The following is a 21212-nucleotide window of genomic DNA, read 5'->3' on the forward strand; positions in this document are numbered from 1 at the left end:
ACAGAAGCTGCCTATATTCGTTGGCTTCTGGCCCTTTTCCACCTTCAAAATCAGCATTTGTATCGTTCGGACCCCTCCTTCTATCATCATATCTCCTTCTCTGACTCTGACGCCCTGAGTCCCTCTTATAAAGACCCTTCTGGTCATATCAGGCTCACCCAGATAACCCAAGATAATCTTCCCATCACAAGATTCTTAATTTATCACATCTGCAAAGTCCCTTTGTCATGAAGGTAACATAGATTTTGGGGATTAGGATGTGGACATCTTTGGGTATCCCTTATTCTTTGTACAACATACCTGTTTTAAATCAGTTCCTTTTCCCTTACGACTTGTCTTAGTTATCTAGTACTGCTATAACAGAAATACAAGTGGGTGTCTTTAACAAACAGAAATTAATTTTCTCACAGTTTAGGTGGCTAGAAGTCTGAACTCAGGATGCTGGCTCTAGGGGAAGGTTTTCTAACTTGGTCAGCTTTGGAGGAAGATCCTTGTTTCTCTGAGCATCTGTTCCTGAATGATCTTCATGTGGCTTGGCATCTCTCTTCCCCCATCTCTGCTCTCTTGCTTGCTTGTTTAATCTCTTTTATACAGTCACATGTTGCTTAATATCCATGATAACTTAACGTTCCGTGAAATAGGACGTTATGTGATTTGGATGTTGTGTGAACACCATATTATATACTTAGCAAAGCTATATGGGATAATGGCAGTGCAATTGCTTTGTATACAAGAGACAAGAGATACATGTGTTGCATGCAGGAAATTGTGTTTGCTACACCTGGCTGTGTCTCCTGTACCCTGTTCTCCAATTCCGATATCTGAACTCTAGTATAACCTTATGGAACCACGGATGTATACGCGGTTGGACGTTGCCTGAACAGATGTTATGTGGTGAATGACTGTATCTGAAGAGATTGACTCAAGATTTACCCTACACTAATCCTGCCTCATTCACAAAACAAAGACAACCCATTCCCAAATGGGATTATAAACATAGGTATAAGAATCAAAAAACCAAACCATTGCTGTCGAGTTGATTCTGACTCATAGCTACCTTACAAGACAGAGTAGAACTGCCCCATAGGGTTTCCAAGGAATGGCTGGTGGATTTGAACTGCTGACCCTTTGGTTAGCAGCTGAACAGTTAACCACTGCACCACCAGGGCTCCAAAACCACAGGTACTGAGACTAGGATTACAGCACATGTTTTTTGGGGACACAATTCAATCCATAACATTATTATTGATATCAGTCTTAGGTAAACTGGAGTTAGCAGGACTCCATTTTTAGTGCTATTTTTACTTTCTTGAATCCTTCTCTACATACGGAACAAAAATAACAACTGTGCTCTGATGAATCTACAGAACAATGTGAGTTCAAACCCCCAGACTTTTCTTGATCCACGCATTTTCTGTGCTTGATGCAGAGACTCTACTGGGTTTTGAAATCTTAGTGCTAACGGCTGGTAACATTTTTGAGTTATTGTGCCCACCAAAGAAATAAAGCAAACTTAATCCTCTGGATTAAAGGCCCCAAATCCACAAAATCCCAACTCTATCCCTCTACTAAGATCTGATAGTTCTGAGAGCTTGCAAGAGTTGTTAATGTATCTTCTCATGGCCTTCACATAGCATCAGTCAGGACAGAGAATGGACTTTCTACTAACATTTTAAGAGAGTGGTATCTTGTCAGAAAGAACAGCTCTTCATTCTGTCTGTTACCATACTTTCGTTAAGGAGCCCTTGGCTGCTAACTGAAATGTTGGCAGGTGGTTCAAACCCGCTAGTAGCTTTGCGGGAAAAGACCTGGCAATCTGCTTCCACAAAGATTTCAGCCTAAGAAACCGTGTGAAACCTAAGAAGCCTACTCTGTCCTATAGGGTCACTATGGGTCAGAGTTGAGTCCATGGCACACAACAACACCACACTTTCATTCAAAAAAACTGACATGGAGGGTTTTAGGGGAAGAATGAGCAATGAATCTGATAAGATGGCAGATGCCAGGTGCTGGTGGGTCTTGTAAGACACGAAAGATCTTCACCCTAAGGAAAATATTAAAGGAATTTAGGTAGAAAAGAGAGGTGGGCAAGGGAGAAGTCATGGCTTATTCCTGGACATTTTGGCTTGGAAGATTGGGTGGGTGGCAGCTCCACTGACTGAGATGGGAAACAAAAAAAAAAAAAGAGCAGGGTTTGAAGGTAAGATGCTAGTTAAGTTGGAATTGCTTGTGGGATATCCAAGTGGAGATGGAAAACAGACAATTGACTATATAAGTCTGAGGCTCAGGAGAGAGGTTTGGGCTTGTAGTACGGATTTATGACTCACTAATGTAAGGATGATCATTGGGAGTTCTAATGGAGACAGTGTACAGAGTTATAAGAGAAGATAGAATAAAACAGAGACCTGAGGAGCATCAAGATTCAAAAGACAAGCAGAAGAAAGAACTTCAATGGAGGCTAAAGAATGGTTAGAGAGGTAATTGAAAAATCACAATCAGTGGACAATGTCAAAATTCTTACCCATTCATTGTATGCTATTATTGGGAACACTTGCAATCATAATTAAATGACTTGAAAATTGTTTCATTACATATAAAACAGGGTCAATAATTCACCACTGTATCACAGCATTATGCGGTTCAAATGAAAAGATGTTTTTGAAAATATATTTTTTTAAGTTTTACACCAGTGGTTATCAAACATTAGTGTGAAACAGAATTATCTCGCAGATTTGTTAAAATAGATTACTGGGCTCCACCCCAAGAATTTCTGATTCAGTAGATCTAGAGTGGGGCTCCAAAGGCACCCTGGTAACACATGGTTAAGTGCTTGGCTGCTAACTGAGAGGTCAGCGGTTCAAACCCCGTCCCCAGTGGCTCTATGGAAGGAGGATGTGGCAGTCTGCTTCACTTAAAAGATTTCAGCCTTGAAAACCCTATGGGGCAGTTCTACTCTGCCCTACAGGGCCACTATGAGTTAGAATCTACTCCACTGCAATGGGTAGGAGATTGGGGCTCCATAATCTGAATTTTGCAAAAATTCTCAGGTGATATTGATGTTGATAGTTCAGGATCACTCTTCTAGAATTACTGTGTAAGACAAATGTAAGCAATTATGCTTTTGGTTTTATAGCAACATTCACTGAGTTTTCCTCCTTATGTGTTTTCTCCCTTAATTTTTTTTTCATCCCTGTCTCCTGCGTCAATAGATGCTGTTGAAACTTCTTTACCCAGCTTCATATCTAGCAATATTCATTGAAGCATGTGAAAGATCAGCTTAGTGCATCATTTTGTTGTTTACAATAATGAGCAACGGCTTGAGTTTAGTTTAAGAATAGGAAAAAAAAATATGTGGTATATTTTATAGGGAGGAGAAGATAAGGAACCCACTGGTACAGAGGTGGGTTTGTGTGTGTGTGTGTGTGTGTGAAGTCAATTAGTTGTAGACGCTACTTGTTACCCAGCTTTCAAAAATCCCATTAGAGACCTTGTAATTTGATCCGGAGGGAACAATATGAGGAGTCAGGTAAGAGGAAAAATTGACCTCACTCTTTAGTCCCTTCCTAAATCCTGAGAAATGCGTGCACCTCAACACTCCCCTTTTCAATCCCACAAAACAGGGAATCAGGAAAACGCATTAGCACCCCAGAGTACAGCCTAGGAACACAGAGCGGGGAGGGAGGAGATTTAACATCGCCAAGACAGAAGGAAACTGGGGGAGGGGAGAGAAAACTTCCACTAGTTGGAGAATCTGCTGCGCGGCCGTGGGAAGAGGAGGGAAGTGGGGAAATGTACCTCACATGTCAGCCAGACACTTTGTCTCTGGGCTTGTGGGAAAGTGAGGGAGGAGGGAAAAACGCGGTGCCAGAGCGAGAGAACAGGAGCTCCCGCCGCTGATTTAGAGTGAAGACCTGGAGAGCTAGAGCGTTCTGCACTACTTCTTCCCTCCTGCGGGCCATTTCTCATTGCTAGCCAGGATCAAGAGGGGGGCGCTGGGCTGAGTTGGTATAAGCCAAAGTTGCCGGCATCGCCGCCGCCGACCCCACTTCGGCCCCTGGCCCAGAGAGGGAGAGGTAGCCTTAGGGGGACACAGAACTCACTCTGCGGAGGGGGCGGGGCCGCCAAGCCCCTCTCCAATCACCGTGGCAGCTCCAGCTATTTGCATACCCTATGCTAATAACAGGCCTCCCGCTCAGCCCACAGCCGCGCTCCCCGCCCCCTCGGGGGTCTCCCGGGCGGCCCGCGGGCTGGGCGAAGGTGAATATATTATGATAACTAGGCGGGCTTATGCGTCAGCTCTTGGAAGGGGGCGCCCAGCCTCCGGAGCTGCGGCCGGACGCCCGGTGCAGGGAGGGGGTCGGGGGAGGGACGTCGCGCTCGGAGCGCGCGCGCACTCACACACACATACACTAGCATCCCGAAGGGTATTTAAGGCTCGCACGCGCAGGGCTGCGGAGATACTTCGGGAAGCCGCGACTTCGGCCTCGCCACTCGCATTAACTCCTTGGCTTATTTCGTTTCGTCTCTCCTTTCCCCTTGGCCACCCCTTTTGCACTGCGCTCTCGCGGTGTCGCTCAGCCTTTTTGCCTTTAACTGATACAAGGTGGAAAACAGGTCGGCGTACAGGAAAACACCGAATAGCTAGAAATAAGAAAAACTAACAGAGACGCAACAGGTCCGGTGCTCCGTGGCGAAAGCGAGCGGTGACCTCTCTCCGCGCCTCGCTCGGAGCCCATCCGACCCTGCGCAGCCGCTCCCAGAAGAGGTGTCTGTCCTCTGGGGTACCGGGAGGGCCAGTTGGGTGGGTTTCATTTCTTTTTACTCCATTGTCACCCAGTCCCCAGACTGAGGGTGCTTTCCACTCGCAGCTGGGGGAGGGAAGAAAGCGGAGGATGGTCCACGCCTGCTTGTCTCGGCGCTGAGGAAGCGGAGGTCCATCTGCGCGCCCCGGCACTGACTCCGCCAACTAGTTGTGCAGCCACAGGGACTGAACTTTGGAGGAATCGTCCTTTTTCTTTCCTTCTAAGATTGGTCGAGGTGATAGAGGGTGGGAGGCGAAGCAGAGGCAGCCGACCCCGCCGCAATGCTGGTGAAGAACCAAGCAGGCAAAGGAGGGGGCCGTGAGCCGGGCTCCGAGGATCCGAGTCCCGCCGCCCAGCACTGTGCCCGGACCTGGCCCCCGTGCGCTATCCTGGCGGCCCTCCTGGCAGTGGTGGCTGTGATGTCTTGTCTGTACCTGGGGGTGAAAACCAACGATCTTCAGGCGAGAATCGCCGCTCTCGAATCCGCCAAAGGGGACCCTTCCTTTCGTCTGCTGCCTGATTCACTGGATCAGCTGAAGGCAATGGTGCAAGAGAAAGTGGAGGGACTTCTGGCTCAGGTGTGAAAGGCTGGGGTATTTTGCACGTGCATAACATCTTGCAAAGGCTTGATTCTATGTACGCATCACCTCTTGCCTTGCTATGCGGTACGTGGTGTGGCGGTTTGTGTGCATGTGTTAGGTGATGATTTACGCTCACTGTAGCCATGTGTTTGTATATGCACATTCGATGAATCGCCATCTGTCTCTGTCATCTTTCTTCACTCTTCCGTCATGTTTGCTTGTTAAACATATATGGAGATCTAGATGGGTGGCCAAAATGGTGGGGTGGCATGTTATATCTTCTTAGTTTTCTGGAGTTGCATGAAATTCTTTTCCAATTGTATGGAGAATATCCTTGGAGAGAATGTGTGTTATTTTCCTCAAATGTTATGGCTAGGGCCATAGGTGTTATTAATATTCCAAAGGGTAATCACTCTTAAAAGTGAAATATCCCTACATATGATTTAAATCAAACGTTTCACACCTTGAATGTTTCCATACTAAATATTTAGAAAGAAAAATAATTAATTTTTGTAAAAAATGCATTGCCAGGTATTTAATGAATGTAGAACCCTTGGAGTTGGGAGTTGAAAGGAATCTGCATTGTTACGTTTATCAAAACCAGGAGTGCTTTACACTAGAGTTAGTGGGTTCTCTGGAACTTGTTCTTCCAACGGAGAGGCTGTTTGGCAGTAATAACAGCCCAAAGTGATAAAACAGTTGACCTTCATCTATGAAACATTGGCTGTTTTAAAACCTTACCTAGAGAAAGCTTACATAGAACTGTAACGTGTTCAAAAGGAAAAAAAAAAAAAAAAAAACTGTTGCTGTCGATTTGAGCTCACAGAGACCCTATAGGACAGAGTAGAACTGCCCCATAGAGTTTCCAAGGAGTGGCTGGTGGATTCGAACTGCCCCTCTTGCTTAGCAGCAGAGCTCTTAACCATTGCTCTGGGTTTTTGCATTGACTGCATATGGTGAGCTGGGGGAGGGAGTGATGATAGTTGGAGAGTGGAGAAAGGTGTTATACAAGTCCAGTAGTCGTGATACCATGTCAGTGGCCATGTTCTTTTTTCAGGAATTGGGTACTATTTATTACCTTTTGACTAAAGTCCAAGTACATAGGTAAATGTTAGTTATGGAGGATGTGACATGCTGGTAAATCAGCATAGGGCCAGAGAGCCCTCAAAGAATCCATTTCTCTGCAGTGCTGCTCATGGTAATGGATACATCTTCTTTTCCTACAGAAATCCTATGAACATATGGCTAAAATAAGAATCGCAAGAGAAGCATCTTCAGAGTGCAACTGCCCAGCAGGTAAAATGGAACAATTTAACAAGGTTACCTCTGTAGCAGAGTATTTTAGAACAAAGGTCCTGTGTCTGTCAAGTCTAACTGTAATAATAGTAAAGAAAGAATGCAGACCCAAGTTACTTTAATAAAATCAACATGTCTCCGTCAAAAGAATGGTAAATAAAGCCCCAACTATTATTTTAAGCAGTGTACCAAGGTCATATGGGAGAGCAAAGGAGATAATCACCAAGGAAAATACAGGCACGATGATGTACTAAGATGATGTTCTGAGATTCACAGACTGAAAAATATTCTTCAATTTTATGACATTATTTTAAGGTCTATGGTGAAAAGGACTGTAGAACATGTTAGATTCTGAATTCTCTGGTGGCTAATGTTACATTCGAATAGATTTCCATTGCCTTCCCTTTGGCATATGATTACACTAGTAGGCCACCTCCACTTCCTTGGCTGCTTTTTTTCTTTCCTATCAAAAGGTTCTCTCTGCTATCCTATAGCTAAAGTATCGCGAGGAGATTTGTTTTTTATCTTGACCTTCCCATTGCAAACTACTACATTCATTCTTAATGACTTCTCAGAAAAGGCTTTTTTTTTTAAAACCACTTTTCTGTGCAACTTTAGGGAACTGTATTAATGACAGCATATTAGTGGAAGGGTGGAGAAGAGAGATATCAAGGAATAAAACCCTCTGGGTAATCATTAAATCTTCATTCATAGACCTTGGAAGGTTGGTAGTCTTCTGTAGACCTCTTAACAATTTAGAACCCCTTGGAATATTGCCCTCGTAAAACATCTAGTAAATTTACCTGATATAAACGACGAGAAACTCTCCTGAATCTTGAGATTTTCATTTTAGATAAACTTTGTTAGTGCATTTTGATCCTTTTAGTTTCCTTTATTATCAGTTATTGAAAAGTGAGTCTCCTACATCTTCTTTAATATTCAGGAACATGATACTTAGATACTTAGATATAGCTGTCTATATATGGAAAGGCTACTTTCTATATTTTTCCATCTTCTGAGATTTTCTTTTTTTCTGATAATTTGTTTTGACACAGCTAAACCAGGTACCATCTTTAGAAACTTTTAATGTTAACTTCAGATTGTCCATCATAAAAAATTTGCAGTTTATGTTCTGCTACATTGTTGACAAAAGTGGAACTGTACTTTTAAAATGAAGCCTTTTGATTGAGAAGATGTATGTATGTGTTAGGTAACAGGCACACATCGAGTTTAAGATTTGACATTGTAGATTTCCTTCTTAGTTGATTTAAATTGGGAAAAACCTCAGAAGTCAGAAATACAAGGAAGGCACTTTCTGGTTTAGGAATCAACTCATAACAACTTTGTCAGCCTGTAGGGATTATTTAAATTCTCAGGACAGTTGGTACAGGACTTCTGATCACACACTTAGAGTCCAGCATTTTCTGTATATAGTACTCTTGCTAGCTGTGTGAAGAGTAGTGTTTAGTTAATGGGATTCTCACTGGACTTAGTGAAAGGAGAAATGTGGCAGTCACAGCTCTAAGTTCCATTTTCTGCCATGTGACTATGATGTTTCATGTGGGCTGGTTACTGAAGTTTAATTTGTAATCTCAAAAACAATAAAGGTAGGCTACTACATCTAGAGTTTATTTTTTTATCTTGGAAGATCAATTTGAAACATATTTCATCTTACATGTTAATTTAATGATAAATGGTGATTTCCTTGGCTTTTTTGTTGGCTCTCACAAATGGCTGCTTTACTTCTTTGCCACCACTAGAGCTCCACATTACATCAGTTTTTACTGGGTTACTTGCAAGCAAACATTTGGAGGTGCACATTCCAATACATGGAATCAAACCGGTCTCTTGTTGAAAAAATCACTATTTTAGAAGCACCCCCTGCTGCCTGTGGAATAATCAGACATCATCAAAACAAAGGCCTTATGATGAAAGTAGCGTCTCCAGGAAAACTAGCTATTTTGTATTATGGTCAGTGAGTGAGGTATTGTCCTAGGGAATGAATGGCTGGCCAAGAGGATTAGAAAGGAGATACAGAGCTTCCCACCTGGTTTGGCTCTAACTCTGGTTTGCAGTGACTAAGAGTTGTCACCCAGACATCTGTTTGTAGTGCAGAGTGAGGCAAGTCTGTGACCTCAGCACAGTTCCTGTGGACAGATGCCCACCCCTTGAAGTTGACACTCTTGTTGACAGTCTCAGCCACAGAGCCAAGGCCTGATAGCAAAGGAGAGATGCTGTATTGTTTGTGCTCGCTTCAATTGTATTTGATAGAACTCAGTCCCAGTGGGGTTTCTCTAGGTAGTTTATAACAAAATCATAGAATTTACAGATTTTTTTTTTTTTTTTTTAATACACAGGAATGAAACTTTGTAGGAGACGGATGTGAAAGACTATTAATGGCTTCTGTTTTTTTTTTTTTTTTAAACTGTAGGGGATGGTGCTGTCTGCTTTATATGCATGCTCTCATTTAATCTTCACAACAGCTGTGAAAGTCAAGTATTAGTAATCTCTTTATTGTGCTTTAGATGAACGTTTACAGAGCAAATTAGTTTCTCATTAAACAATTAATATACATATTTTTTGTGACGTTGGTTGCCATTTCCACGGTGTGACAATACTCTCCCCCCTCTAGATCTTGGTTTCCCCCTTACCAGCTTTCCTGTCCCCTCCTGCATTCTTTTCCTTGCCCCTGGGCTGGTGTGCCCATTTAGTCTCATTTTGTTTTATGGGCCTTAATCTCATTTTACAGATGAGGAAACTGGGACTCAGAGAAGGTGAATAACTTAACATAGTACGTACAAGGTCAGAACTCCTGCCCACATCTGACAGAATCAAAAGCCCAACATCTAATAAAGAAAAGAGAATGAATTATAGGCTTTGGAGCTGGACTGGACAGCCCTGGGTTGAGATCCTGGCCTGCTGCTAAATAACTTTGTGGCCTTGGTCAAACTAACAAATTTTTCTATGTTCCAGTTTTCTCATCTGTAAAACATAGCTAACAATAGTTTCTTTCCAGGGTGGTAATGAAACTAAACTAGATGATAGCAATTACTATTCCTTTTACTATATTATATGTTACTCCACTCTAATCTGGATCCTGGAGACACATGATATATAGATGGGATAACTGAGACCTGGAGATGATGATGTATAACTTGCTCAAAACCCAGCCAGTGGATAGTTAATGGCAGGTTTGGGGTGAAAATACTGTGCTTAATTAAACAAATTTATCTGTAGATCATTCATGCAGATAATCAAACTAGTCAGCTACATTAATGAGGGTTGGTTCTTTACAGGTATTTATGTTAGTGTCCTAAATTATTTTTATTCCTTTAAATGATTTTTCTTAATTTTAGGAAAAATTTTTGGTCTTTCAGGTAAATCATGATTGAGGTAGATAGAACCTGGGCTTAGAAGGGCGTAGAGATACTTAAGAATGTCTGTACAGTTTCCATACCAGATGTTTACAAAAAGAAGTAGTTTTAACTATTTGACTCATTTTCTTTTTAAAACAGTTTTATTGAAATATATTTTACAAAATTCACTTAAGTATGCAATTAAGTGATTTTTTTTGTAAATTTATATTTGGGCAACTATCACCACTATCCAGTTTTAGATCATCTTCATCACTCTTTGAAAAAATCACATTTACTTTTTTCATATGCTCAGGAAAAGCTTTATTTTTTTGCTTTAAAAAAACTCTAATATTTACACTAAAGAAGCCCTAAAAAGAGACAACAACAGAAACAACCAAACTCAAACAAAGTGAAGCTCCATTTAGTAGAATGTTTGATTTAGCAGTAGTTGAGCCATGGGAATTCAGTTGGCATCTGTGGCTTGGCCTCTGTGAAACTTGACCCTCATAGGAGAGAATAAATGGGCCCTTTGCCATGGCTGTGGAATTCTGTTTTGGGTTCTGTTCTTAGAGCCCTATGTACAATGTGTATAAGCCAGTCATGTTTATGAGAGAGCTTCCATGTGCCAACTGATAAAGTACACTGGGAGCCAAGCAGCCACCCAAAAGATAATTAGATCACAACGTTTCTGAAATTTACTCATCAGTAGTGTTGCCTGCCCAGGGTATTAGGTATAAGAACCTCTGTGATGTAGTGGACAGAGAATATAAACGGGGAATAAAGAATCCAGAGTTCTAGTCCTGGCTCTGTCATTAACAAGTTATATGCTCTTGGGCGAGTCATTCCCAACAGTGACTTTTACAGATGGGATATTTTCATATCCCCAAAATAGGAGTATTGGACTAGAATGATTTCTAAGGGTGTTTGTGGATTCTCCAGGTATGTGTTCTTCTGTATGCCAAATACTGTGATAGATACTGGGAATACACTGACAATCAAGGCAGACTTGGTATCCGCCTCATGGAACTTGCATTTCAGTGGGAACGACAGACACTGATTGAAAAATGACATGAATTTACTGGTGTGATAAGTGTAAACAAGCCAGTGTGCTTTGGAGCATATGACTGTTACCTAAATGTAGGTCCTGCCTAGTGCAGTTTTGAGTCAATGAAAGTACACTGAAGTGAGGAAATATGAGAAGCGAGGAAATACAAGGGCGTATACTGTAAATGGCAACCCTGGTGGTGTAGTGGTTAAGTGCTAGGTTTGCTAACCAAAGGGTCAGCAGTTCAAATCCACCAGGCACTCCTTGGAAACTCTATGGGGCAGTTCTACTCTGTCCTGTAGGGTCACTACGAGTCGGAATCAACGCAAGGGCACTGGGTTTGGCTTTTTTTTGGTTTATATTGTAAGTATAAAGGCAAGGAGGTATATACCTCAAATCAAGCTCCTTGAACAAAGAGAGGCAGAACCTTTTATACCATCCCTCACAAGCAAGTACATGCAAACGTCATGGGCTATGTAGGTTATCATGGTGCATAGGCACAGTAAGACAAATTGCATTTTTTTTCCATTAGTATGTATAGAAAATGGCAGATAAGCTCCACGTGGGGCGGGGATCTTAATACTCAGTTAGGTCTTAATGAGGCTCAGGTTACTGTAGGACACTTTTGAGGCTAGTAAACTGGTTTTGACTGGTTTAAGGCAGAAACTGAGTTACAGGCAGCACTCAGGGTCTTGAGGACAATGGACAGGTGGAGCAGGTCTTACTTGATAGTGGCTGAGCAGCTGCTGGCTGTGCTCACTATCATGACCCAAACCTCTGCCATGCTGTAAATACTAAGATTTTTTTTTTCTTTTCTCTTGAAAAATAAAAGTGTAATTCTCTTTTAGAAATTCATAATAGGAGAAAATTTGGCTTCTGATTAAAAATAAAAGCTCTAACAATGAATAAAAAGTTGATTTGCATAGCCTCATCTGACTTTTGGTCTTCCCAAGAATCTGTGGTACGTACTGATACCTGGTGTACCTACTCTAATACTTCACCCAATTCAAAGGAAACAGAGACTTTTAGTATATAAAGGCTTGTTGTACATAGGATGGTAATGATTTATTCTTCTACTTTTCTCCTGAAAATAGTGAGATTTGGATTGATAAGAAGAAAAACTTCCTGTCTGGTGGTACTGGACAGTACTACTGGACCTGGACACTGTACTCACTAATAATCATTTAAATGTAAGACAGCCAGTTGTCTGCTTGGAGAGTTTAGCTAGAGGTAAAAAGGACATACTAGATAGCTTCTAAGGTTCTTTGGTACTCTCCAGGTCTGTGAAAAGTATTGTATGCAAAATAAGAATAAATGTAGGCAAGTAAAAGTATCTCTGATTCATGCTGTGATTGATACAGCTCCTGGTGACTGCCTTTGAGGTAAGTTCTCCACCTTTTAGGTAGAAATAAATGTTAGCTGTAGCCTTTTTTTTTTTTTTTTTTTGTAGCCTTAAGGTTGTGTATCCTTTCCCATGGGATATGAAGAACCTTAAATTACTTCACATAGCATAAATTTTACTTTATGATATAAAACTCGTTTTTCCTGCTGACATGATTTTTCACTTATGCTGTACAGTTTTTCTAACCAGCCACACAATGAATGGAAAGAGTGCATCAAGTAAAGAGATAATAATGTGTAGATGGTCAGTTATGTAATATAAAGAGTAGTCAGCAACAGTTGCTAAGAGAAAGCAAATTAAAAATGCTATGAAAGTTATTTAAATGAGAATAGCAGGCATTCCTCTCCTCTTATAAAGCCAACAGTACAATGTGACATCCAAGTGCATTAAAGCATTCTTGTTAAATTGTTTCAATCCTAATGAATGCAATAGCTTGGACTTACCAATTGGGTTGGTCTAGTAGTGACAGCTGTCAAAATGCCCTGCCCCCCAAGGGATCAGGGACAAATTGCCTCTTGACGTATTATTCTTGTTTTTTAGCATCTTTTTAGTTTCTCTTGTCTATGAGTTATTAAAAAGCCAATTCCTCAAATACCTTTTTTTCTTTCTTACCCTAGTAATTCTGCTTTTTTCCATGAGCAAGGAATTATTTAAGAGAAGGGTATAATTTCTACATAGAGCTTAATTCTTCTAGCTCATTTGAAGAACACAGATGCACACATAGTCTCTTAGGACCATAATAACCTACTACGCTCCTGGTTGGTTTGTAATTGTGCAAAATCAACTATATGGCATTAAAAAAAAAAGCAGTATTTGAGCATCAAAATTAGGTCTAGGACTGGAGAAGGGGGGTGTACTGTCATCTACAGGATTGGGTAAATGAAGAGCTGGTGGGGAAACATGCCAGAATCAGGGATGTTTTGAAGTCCAGGGGATATTTCCTGCTACAGGGGCAACCCCACTAGACACTTACCAAAATAACATCAATCTATGTTATCTTGAATGGAAACCATCCAAAACCATCAGGAAAAAGTGTTTTTATTTCATCCCATCACTTCATAAACATTACTTAGTGGTTTGATGGAAGTCGAGAATGTGAAAACAATGTATGCGTTACTTTGGCTGCAGGCTGTAGCCACTGTGTAACCACCAAACATGGAAGTATCTCAGTCCTTCCTGGCTTGCATGTATGGGTGATGTTCCATGCAGTGATTTGATGTACCATATTTAACATTTTTTTCTTCAATTTGTGTTAAAAATGACTGTGGCACACCCAATTCTTAAACATGGAGAGTTGCTGTTTCCTTTGGGATTTGTTCAGCAGACTTGCGATTAAAAACTACTGCTATTTTAAAATTGACTTTTAAAAAGGAGGGAACGCAGAAGAATGGGATGCAGAAGTGGAAATCGCTTACAAATTAAAACCGAGCACTTTTCACTGGCATCGTGTATTCCTTCAAGTGACTATTCTGTAAGTCATTCAAATGATAGGATTCCTTGAGGTAGTGCCACCAGATGGCAGGCACCTTCCCTTTGTGTCCACGAGGAGGAGGAACTGAGCTGAAGAGTAGGACTCCCTCTATCCTGCCAACTCCTTCCCGATTAAAACCCTAGCTGACTTCCCTCTTTTGACATCTGTTTGCTATGGAAAAGATTTCTGGAGGAAGCAAGTAATTTCTTCTAGCTATATTTGAAAAAGAGCATGTTCTATCAGTTTTAAGATATTTGAAAGAATCTAGTAAATTTTCCATTTATACTAGTGAAAGAGTTTAGTTATTTAGTAGACAAATTTACAGTTATGAACTTGAGGCTAATATAAATGAACTAAGTTGGATTTACAAGTTGGGGATTTTGTGCCTACATTCTGCTATTTTTCAAAATCATTTGAAGTCACTTGGACATTATTTCATCTGGAGTCTCCATTTCAATTTTCAGTTGCCACATTAAATAAGAAGCGATACACTTCTTTCTCCTTCATACTGTGTTCCTTAGTCTGAGCACTAAATTTGTCTTTTTGCTGTAAAGGCATGTTTGTTACACATAGGCCTTATTTGCTAGGAATGACAAAAACTGTGTCTGTTCATGTGGGTGTTAGTAATAGGTTAGATTTTAGGAGTTCTTGGTTTCTGGATTAGGTATACAAAGTTTTTATTCTTGCATTTGAAATGTGGTCAGCACATTTTAAAATACGATTTTCACATTTGGACTAAGAGGCTGAGTACCTTATTTGAGTAATAGCCAGATCTAGTTTATACATCGTGGTAACATTGAGAGTCAGACTATGTGGAACTGGAAGTAGCCTGGCTGGGGCAGGGGTAGAATCTATTTCTTTTTTTCATGAAAGATTTCACAGGTAAGGAGAGTAGAAGGGGGCAGAGGAGTCACTCATATTGCCTTATCTCTCAGGATCATATCTCTTCACCATCATACTTAGAAAGCCTGGTATTTTAGAGTTCCCATTACAATGTAATTCTGGACAACAGATAAGGAGCTGGAGAAATTCTCCATTATACTGTCTCCAGACATCCTCTTTCAGTCTTATAGTAGTTAATGCGATAGGAAAAAAAAAAAAAATCTTATAGGAGTTTCTCCTTCAAGTCTGTTTCAGGGCCAGAATGGTGTTCTTTTCTTTGATCCTTCACATGCTAGAATTAAGCATACAGGGGAGTTGACACATTTCTTACCCAACATTCATGTATTCTGGGAGCTATTAAATTCTGGGAGCTATTAAAGATAAGTTGGTTGTATTATCCTTGTATGATAAAACTCCAGTTTGTGGTCTCAGGGCCCAGAATATGGTTGGACATTTTTTAGATATACATGATATGATCATAAAATTAAACCAATTTCCACAAACCGTGCAAAAAAACCAACCTTTTAACTTAACAGTCGTGCCAAAAATGCTGGCAAATTCTCAGGCTCCCAAGTGAACTTTGGAATATTATAGATCATTTTTCTCTGGTAGAATCAGGGCACAGGGTTAGAGCAGACTAAGTCTGAACGGAAACAAGCTTCTTAAGTAACTTTCTTTCTGAGGATGGTTATCAACCTGGTTGGGGTCAAGTGGGTTAAGTGGGTCAAAGATCAAGTGACCCTTGTGGGCAGATCCTGACACACTAGTGATCCTACAAAACAATTGTATTTCACTTCCTGAGGGAGTGGGTTGAGCATCCAGTTCTTCCAATCTCATTTATGGGCTCCTTGTTAGGGCCTGTAGTTTGTATCTGTGTATTTCCAGGGCTTTTTGTAGAACTCTATAGAAGGTTCACTGTAAAAGTTCATACTGATTATGATGAAGATCTGTCAATTTGGCTTGGTTGAGGAATTTTTATTGTGGCTTATTTCCTTATATACACTGGTATTTTCTCTCATGCCTTTTAAGCATCTTCTCTGAGAACTTTGTGAGCCATAGGATAATAAATTTAATACAAATCTTGGAGATCAAGTATTTCAGGAGTTTTCCAACATTTCTTAAAGAAGCTGAATCTTTTTTAAAAACTGAAACCTTATAAGAAACCCCGGTATATGAAATCAGATACAGTTTTAGCTACACTGACCTGGGTCAATCAGTGGAGGAGAAAGGGACAAAGGCCAAAGCCCTATATGTTCTTCCTTTGTGCTGCCCCCTCCGCCGCCATGGTGGGCTTAAGACATCTCCGTGGAACCTTAGGACTCCATAGGACACTGTCAGAAAACCAGTGAAGGCCAAGTTCTCAGTGTGACCCAAGGTCCCAGGTCTATAGATAACATATACTTAGCAATACAGAACTCTTCTCCACAGTGCTATAACTAGAAGCATGACTAGAAGTGATGGAAGTAAAATAATTTATTAAAATAAATGGAATTCAGAAATGACTATTAATGTAATATTGTCTCTTTAATGGGTTGCAGTATCCTGTCAAAGAAGGAGTTGTAATAATAGTAGCGGCACTGGAAAAATGGGTAAAACTCACTGTGTAACAGCCTGGTACTCTTCATTAGAAAATCAACATCTCACCTATTCTTTTTCTTAAAGTCAATTATTTTTAAGCCTTCAAATCACAGTATTGATCTTGTTTTATATGATAGTTTTTTTCTTCCAATTTCTTCCTTTGTATTTTTACTTGTGCTTTTTTTTATTTCTAGATATTAATAAGAGGCTTTGTCACCGTGTTGCAGTAATCATTGCCCTTTTAAATATATTTATTTAAAGTAGCTATTTTTTCTCATTTAAAAATTTACACACATATTGTTTTGTGATATTCATTGTAATTCCCACAATGTGACAGCACTCTCCCCTTTCTACCTTGAGTTTCCTCTGTCCGTTGTCCAGTTTTCCTGCCCCTTCCTGCCTTCTGTCTCACTTTTGGGTAGGAGTTGCTTGTTTGGTTTCGTGTATGTTATTGTTTGTTTTATAGGCCTGTCTAATCTTTGTCTGAGAATTGGGCTTAGGGAGTGGTTTCACTTCTGAGTTACGAAGTGTCCAGGGGCCATATTCTAGAGGGTTCCTCCAGTCTTTGACTTTGAATTTTGTTCTACATTGTCTCACGTTTCATCCGGGACTCTCTGTTGTGATCCCTGTCAGAGTGGTAGGTGCTGGTAGCTGTGCACCATCTAGTTCTTCCAGATTCAGGCTGGTGGAGGCTCTGACTCGTGTAGTACTTTAGTCCTTTGGGTTAATATTTTCCTTGTATCTTTGGTTTTCTTCATTCTCCTTTGCTCTGGATGGTATTGGGCCAATAGATGTATTTTAGATGGCCGCTCACAAGCTTTTGAGACCCCAGATGCTACTCACCAAAGTAGAATGTAGAACATTTTCTTTATGAACTGTGTTATGCCAGTTGACATAGATGTCCCCCAAGACTGTGATCCCCAGCCCTCAACCCCAACCACTTGGTCCCCCAAGGTATTTGGATGTGTATGGGAAATTTCTATGCCTTTGCCTTGGTCAGGTTATGCTGACTTCCCCTATATTGTGTGTTGTTTTTACCTTCACCAGAGTAGACATTTGTCCACTATCTAGTTAATGATTTCCTCTCCCCCTCCCTCCCCACCCTTGTAACCATCAAAGAATTTTATTTTTCTGTATGCAAAGTTTTTCTTGAGTTCTTATAATGGTGGTCTCATACAATATTTATCCTTTTGTGATTGACTTATTTCACTCAGCATAATGCCCTTCAGATTCATCCATGTTGTGAGATGTTTTGCAAATCATCATTGTTCTTCGTTGTTGTGTCGTATTCCATTGTGTGTATACCATAACCTGTTTACTCATTCATCTGTTGATGGGCACTTAGGTTGTTTCTATCTTTTTGCTATTGTAAACAATGCTGCAGTGAACATGGGTGTGCATATGTCTATTTGTGTGATGGATCCTATTTCTCAAGGATATATTCCTGGGAGAGGAATTGCTGGATTGTTGTATGGTATTTCTATTTCTGGCTTTTTAAGGATATGCCATATCGTTTTCCAAAGTGGTTGTACCATTTTACATTCCCACTACAGTGCATAAGAGTTCCAATCTCCCTGCAGCATTTCCAACATTTGTTATTTCTGTTTTTTGATTAGTGCCAGAAACGTTGGGGTGAGATGGTATCTCATTGTAGTTTTGATTTATATTTCTCTACTGGCTAGTGATTGTGAGCATTTCCTCATGTGTCTGTTAGCTGCCTGGATGTCTTCTTTTGTGAATTGTCTGTTCAAATCCTTTGCCCATTTTTTAATTGGATTTTTTGACTCTTTGTTGTTGAGGGGTTAACGTATTCTATAGATTTTAGAGGTTAGACCCATGTTGGATATGTTGTAGCAAAATTTTTTTTTTCCCAGTCCATGGGTTCTCTTTTGGTGAAGTCTTTTGATGGGCATAAGTCTTTTAGGAGCTCCCAGTTATATAGTTCCTCTTCTGATGTTTGTGCATTGTTACTTGTGGTTCGTGTACTATTTATGCCATGTATTGGAGTCTCTAACATTGTCCGTTTTTTCTTCCATGCTCTTTTTCATTTTGGGTTTTATATTTAAGTCTTTGATCCATTTTTAGTTAGCTTTTGTGTATGGTGTGAGGTATAGGTCTTGTTTCATGTTTTTGCAGACAGTCATCCAGTTATGCCAGCATCATTTGTTAAAGAGACTGTCTTTTTCCCCTTTAACTGACTTTGGCCCTTTGTCAAAATATCAGCTGTTCATAGATGGATGAATTTACGCCTGGGTTCTCGGTTCTAGTCCTTTGGTCTCTGTGTCTGTTGTTGTGCCAGTACTAGGCTGTTTTGACTACCATGGCTGTATAATAGGTTCTGAGATCAGGTAGTGTGAAGCTTTCCACTTTGTTCTTTTTCTTCAGTAATGTTTTATTTATCGGGGCCTCTTCCTTTTTCATATAAATTTGGTGATTTGTTTCTCCATCTCATTAAAGAATGCTGTTGGAATTTGGATCAAGATTACATTTGTATCTGTAGTTTGCTTTGAGTAGTATTGACATTTTCATAATGTTGAGTCTTCTTATCCATGCGCATGGTATGTTTTCTCACTTAGGTAGGTCTCTTTTTTTCTTGTAGTAGCGTTTTGTAGTTTTCTTTGTATAGTCTTTTACATACCTCTTAGGTTTATTTGTAAGTGTTTTATCTTCTTGGGGGTTTTTGTAAATGGTATTGATTTGGTGATTTCCTTTTTGAAGTTCTCTTTGTTGGTGGAGAGGAATCCAACTGATTTTTGTATGTTTTTCTTGTATCTTGCTATTAAGTAGCTAATTTTTTTGACTGATAGTTGATACCAAGTTTTCAAAGCAGTGTATGAAAATACCTTACCCCAAATTATATTATTCACAGAAAATCTGTGTTGCAGGGAAATTGTTACTAAAGATGATTCTAAGATCTTTGAGACTTTCTTACTTGATTTGATTTTTGGTTGTATGTAAACTGAGGATGTTTGTGTCTTGAATGTTAACCTGATAGTTCAATGAGAATAAATGAGTTGTGCATATATGTTTAAACAATAATAGGAAACATCTCTCTATTATAAAAATTAACTATATTTTAGCTAATAGTGAATGAGACATATGTTTCACAGAGAAAGTATAAATCTGGCTACAATTGTGCTATAATGGTACTGCAAAAGGATACTTGAAAGACTGTACTCAACTTCCCATTGGAACGAATATCCACTATCATCAGCAATGCTATTTACTGTATCACTAGCTAGTTGAGGACAGTAGTTTGGCTGAGTCCAGCACCTTCCTCAATTGTCTTGCGTTGTTAGGTGCTGTTGAGTTGGTTCTGACTCATAGTGACCTTATCTGTGTACAACAGAATAAAACACTGCCTGGTCCTGTGACATCCCCAGAGTCATTGCTATGTTTGGACCCAATGTTGCACCCACTCTGTCAATCCATCTTGTTGAGGGTCTTCTTCTTTTTCACTGAATGACACAGTGTCTGTGGGAGTTATTGCGCTTTGGTGAGCAAATTATTTTTTCTTTAATGTTCAGTCTCAAAACTGCAGACCTCCAGAAAGTCTGAAAGAGAAAGCCACTTTTCTCTTTTAAACTATTGTAGTTACTTTGACTTCTGAGAGAAGATAATGATTAGTAAAGCAGTAAAGATAGGAAGGCCGACCAAGTAATAAAGCCTGGAAAGATTATATATGCCAACCAAAGCTATTGTGAGCTGTAAAAAAGAGATTTAACCAAACAAACTATATCCCCTAAATTTGTTCCCCAAATCCTACAGACATATTGACAGCTTCCCAGGGTTTATGCAGCAAGTCTGACACTGTGGCTTAGAACTACTATACATGTTATACATCTGGAAATTTTTAATAAAAGAAAAGCTCTAGCATTGAGGAATTACATCTGTAAAGAAACTAGGGCTTTTATGCTCTTGTATATAGTTTCCTTCCTTGTAATGTTATTTAATGTTCTAAATTTCAGCTACTTCTGAGAAATATTTTCCTCAATATTAGCTTAGTTCTGCAGTCAAGCTCTGTGTGAGGAATGCTATGTGTTGGTAGTAAAATTTTAGTTACATTTTTAGAATATTAAAAAAAAAAGGTTACTTTATTTTTATGGCAAAAGTTGTCCTTGAACTGAGCAGTCTGGGGTATACTTTCTGTTTTGTGTGTGTGAGCCCATGACACATGAGATTCACAATGTGTTTTATTCTTTTAAGTCTTCATCTGTTTTTGAGTAGAGAACTCTTGTTTCCAGCATCAGCCCTCAAGAAGAAATCCCCAGACAGAGGGATTTTGTAATCAGTCAAATTTATCCCCTACACATGTGTATCATACATCATTTTTTGCACCCTTTTCCATTTTTTCACAGGTCTGTGCTTTTGTTTAATTGTAATCATATGCTGCTTCTCACTAGCATTTTGAACATTCCCACTGTTTTCACAGTTATAGGATGTGATAGGATTAATAATGTTCATAGAACTTATGAAACCAAGACAAACACAGCAAACATACCCATATACAAATAAAAGATGCTCTTTCAGGCTCTCGTTAAGCAAGTGTTGCCCTGATTGGAACTGTTGCTGGTGAACAGAGCAGACAGAATTTTTTTGGGAATGTGGCCATGTATCTATGAAGCTATAAAAACGGGATTTCTGTACTCCTAAAAAAGAACCCCATTCTAGTCAGGCCACTCTCCTTTCTATTCTCCCTCCCTTATCTGCTGTTGTTCTTACTGCTGTCAAATTGGCCCCCAATTCATGGCGACTCCTATGCACAATGGAAGGAAACACAGCCAGATCCTGCACCAGCT

The 21212-nt window shown here is 40.0% G+C and overlaps 1 protein-coding gene across 1 annotated transcript in view; it reads left to right on the top strand.

The window, feature by feature from the left end:
* Positions 1-5083: 5083 nt before the first annotated feature.
* Positions 5084-21212, top strand: part of COL25A1 (collagen type XXV alpha 1 chain) — a 523263-nt gene continuing 507134 nt past the window's right edge. The window contains exons 1-2 of the mRNA XM_010590501.3: positions 5084-5380; positions 6610-6679. Coding sequence (XP_010588803.1) covers positions 5084-5380; positions 6610-6679 — 367 coding nt within the window. The remainder of the gene's footprint in view (positions 5381-6609; positions 6680-21212) is intronic.

The sequence above is a fragment of the Loxodonta africana genome, chromosome 5, assembly GCF_030014295.1.
Source record: "Loxodonta africana isolate mLoxAfr1 chromosome 5, mLoxAfr1.hap2, whole genome shotgun sequence".
Taxonomy (NCBI): domain Eukaryota; kingdom Metazoa; phylum Chordata; class Mammalia; order Proboscidea; family Elephantidae; genus Loxodonta; species Loxodonta africana.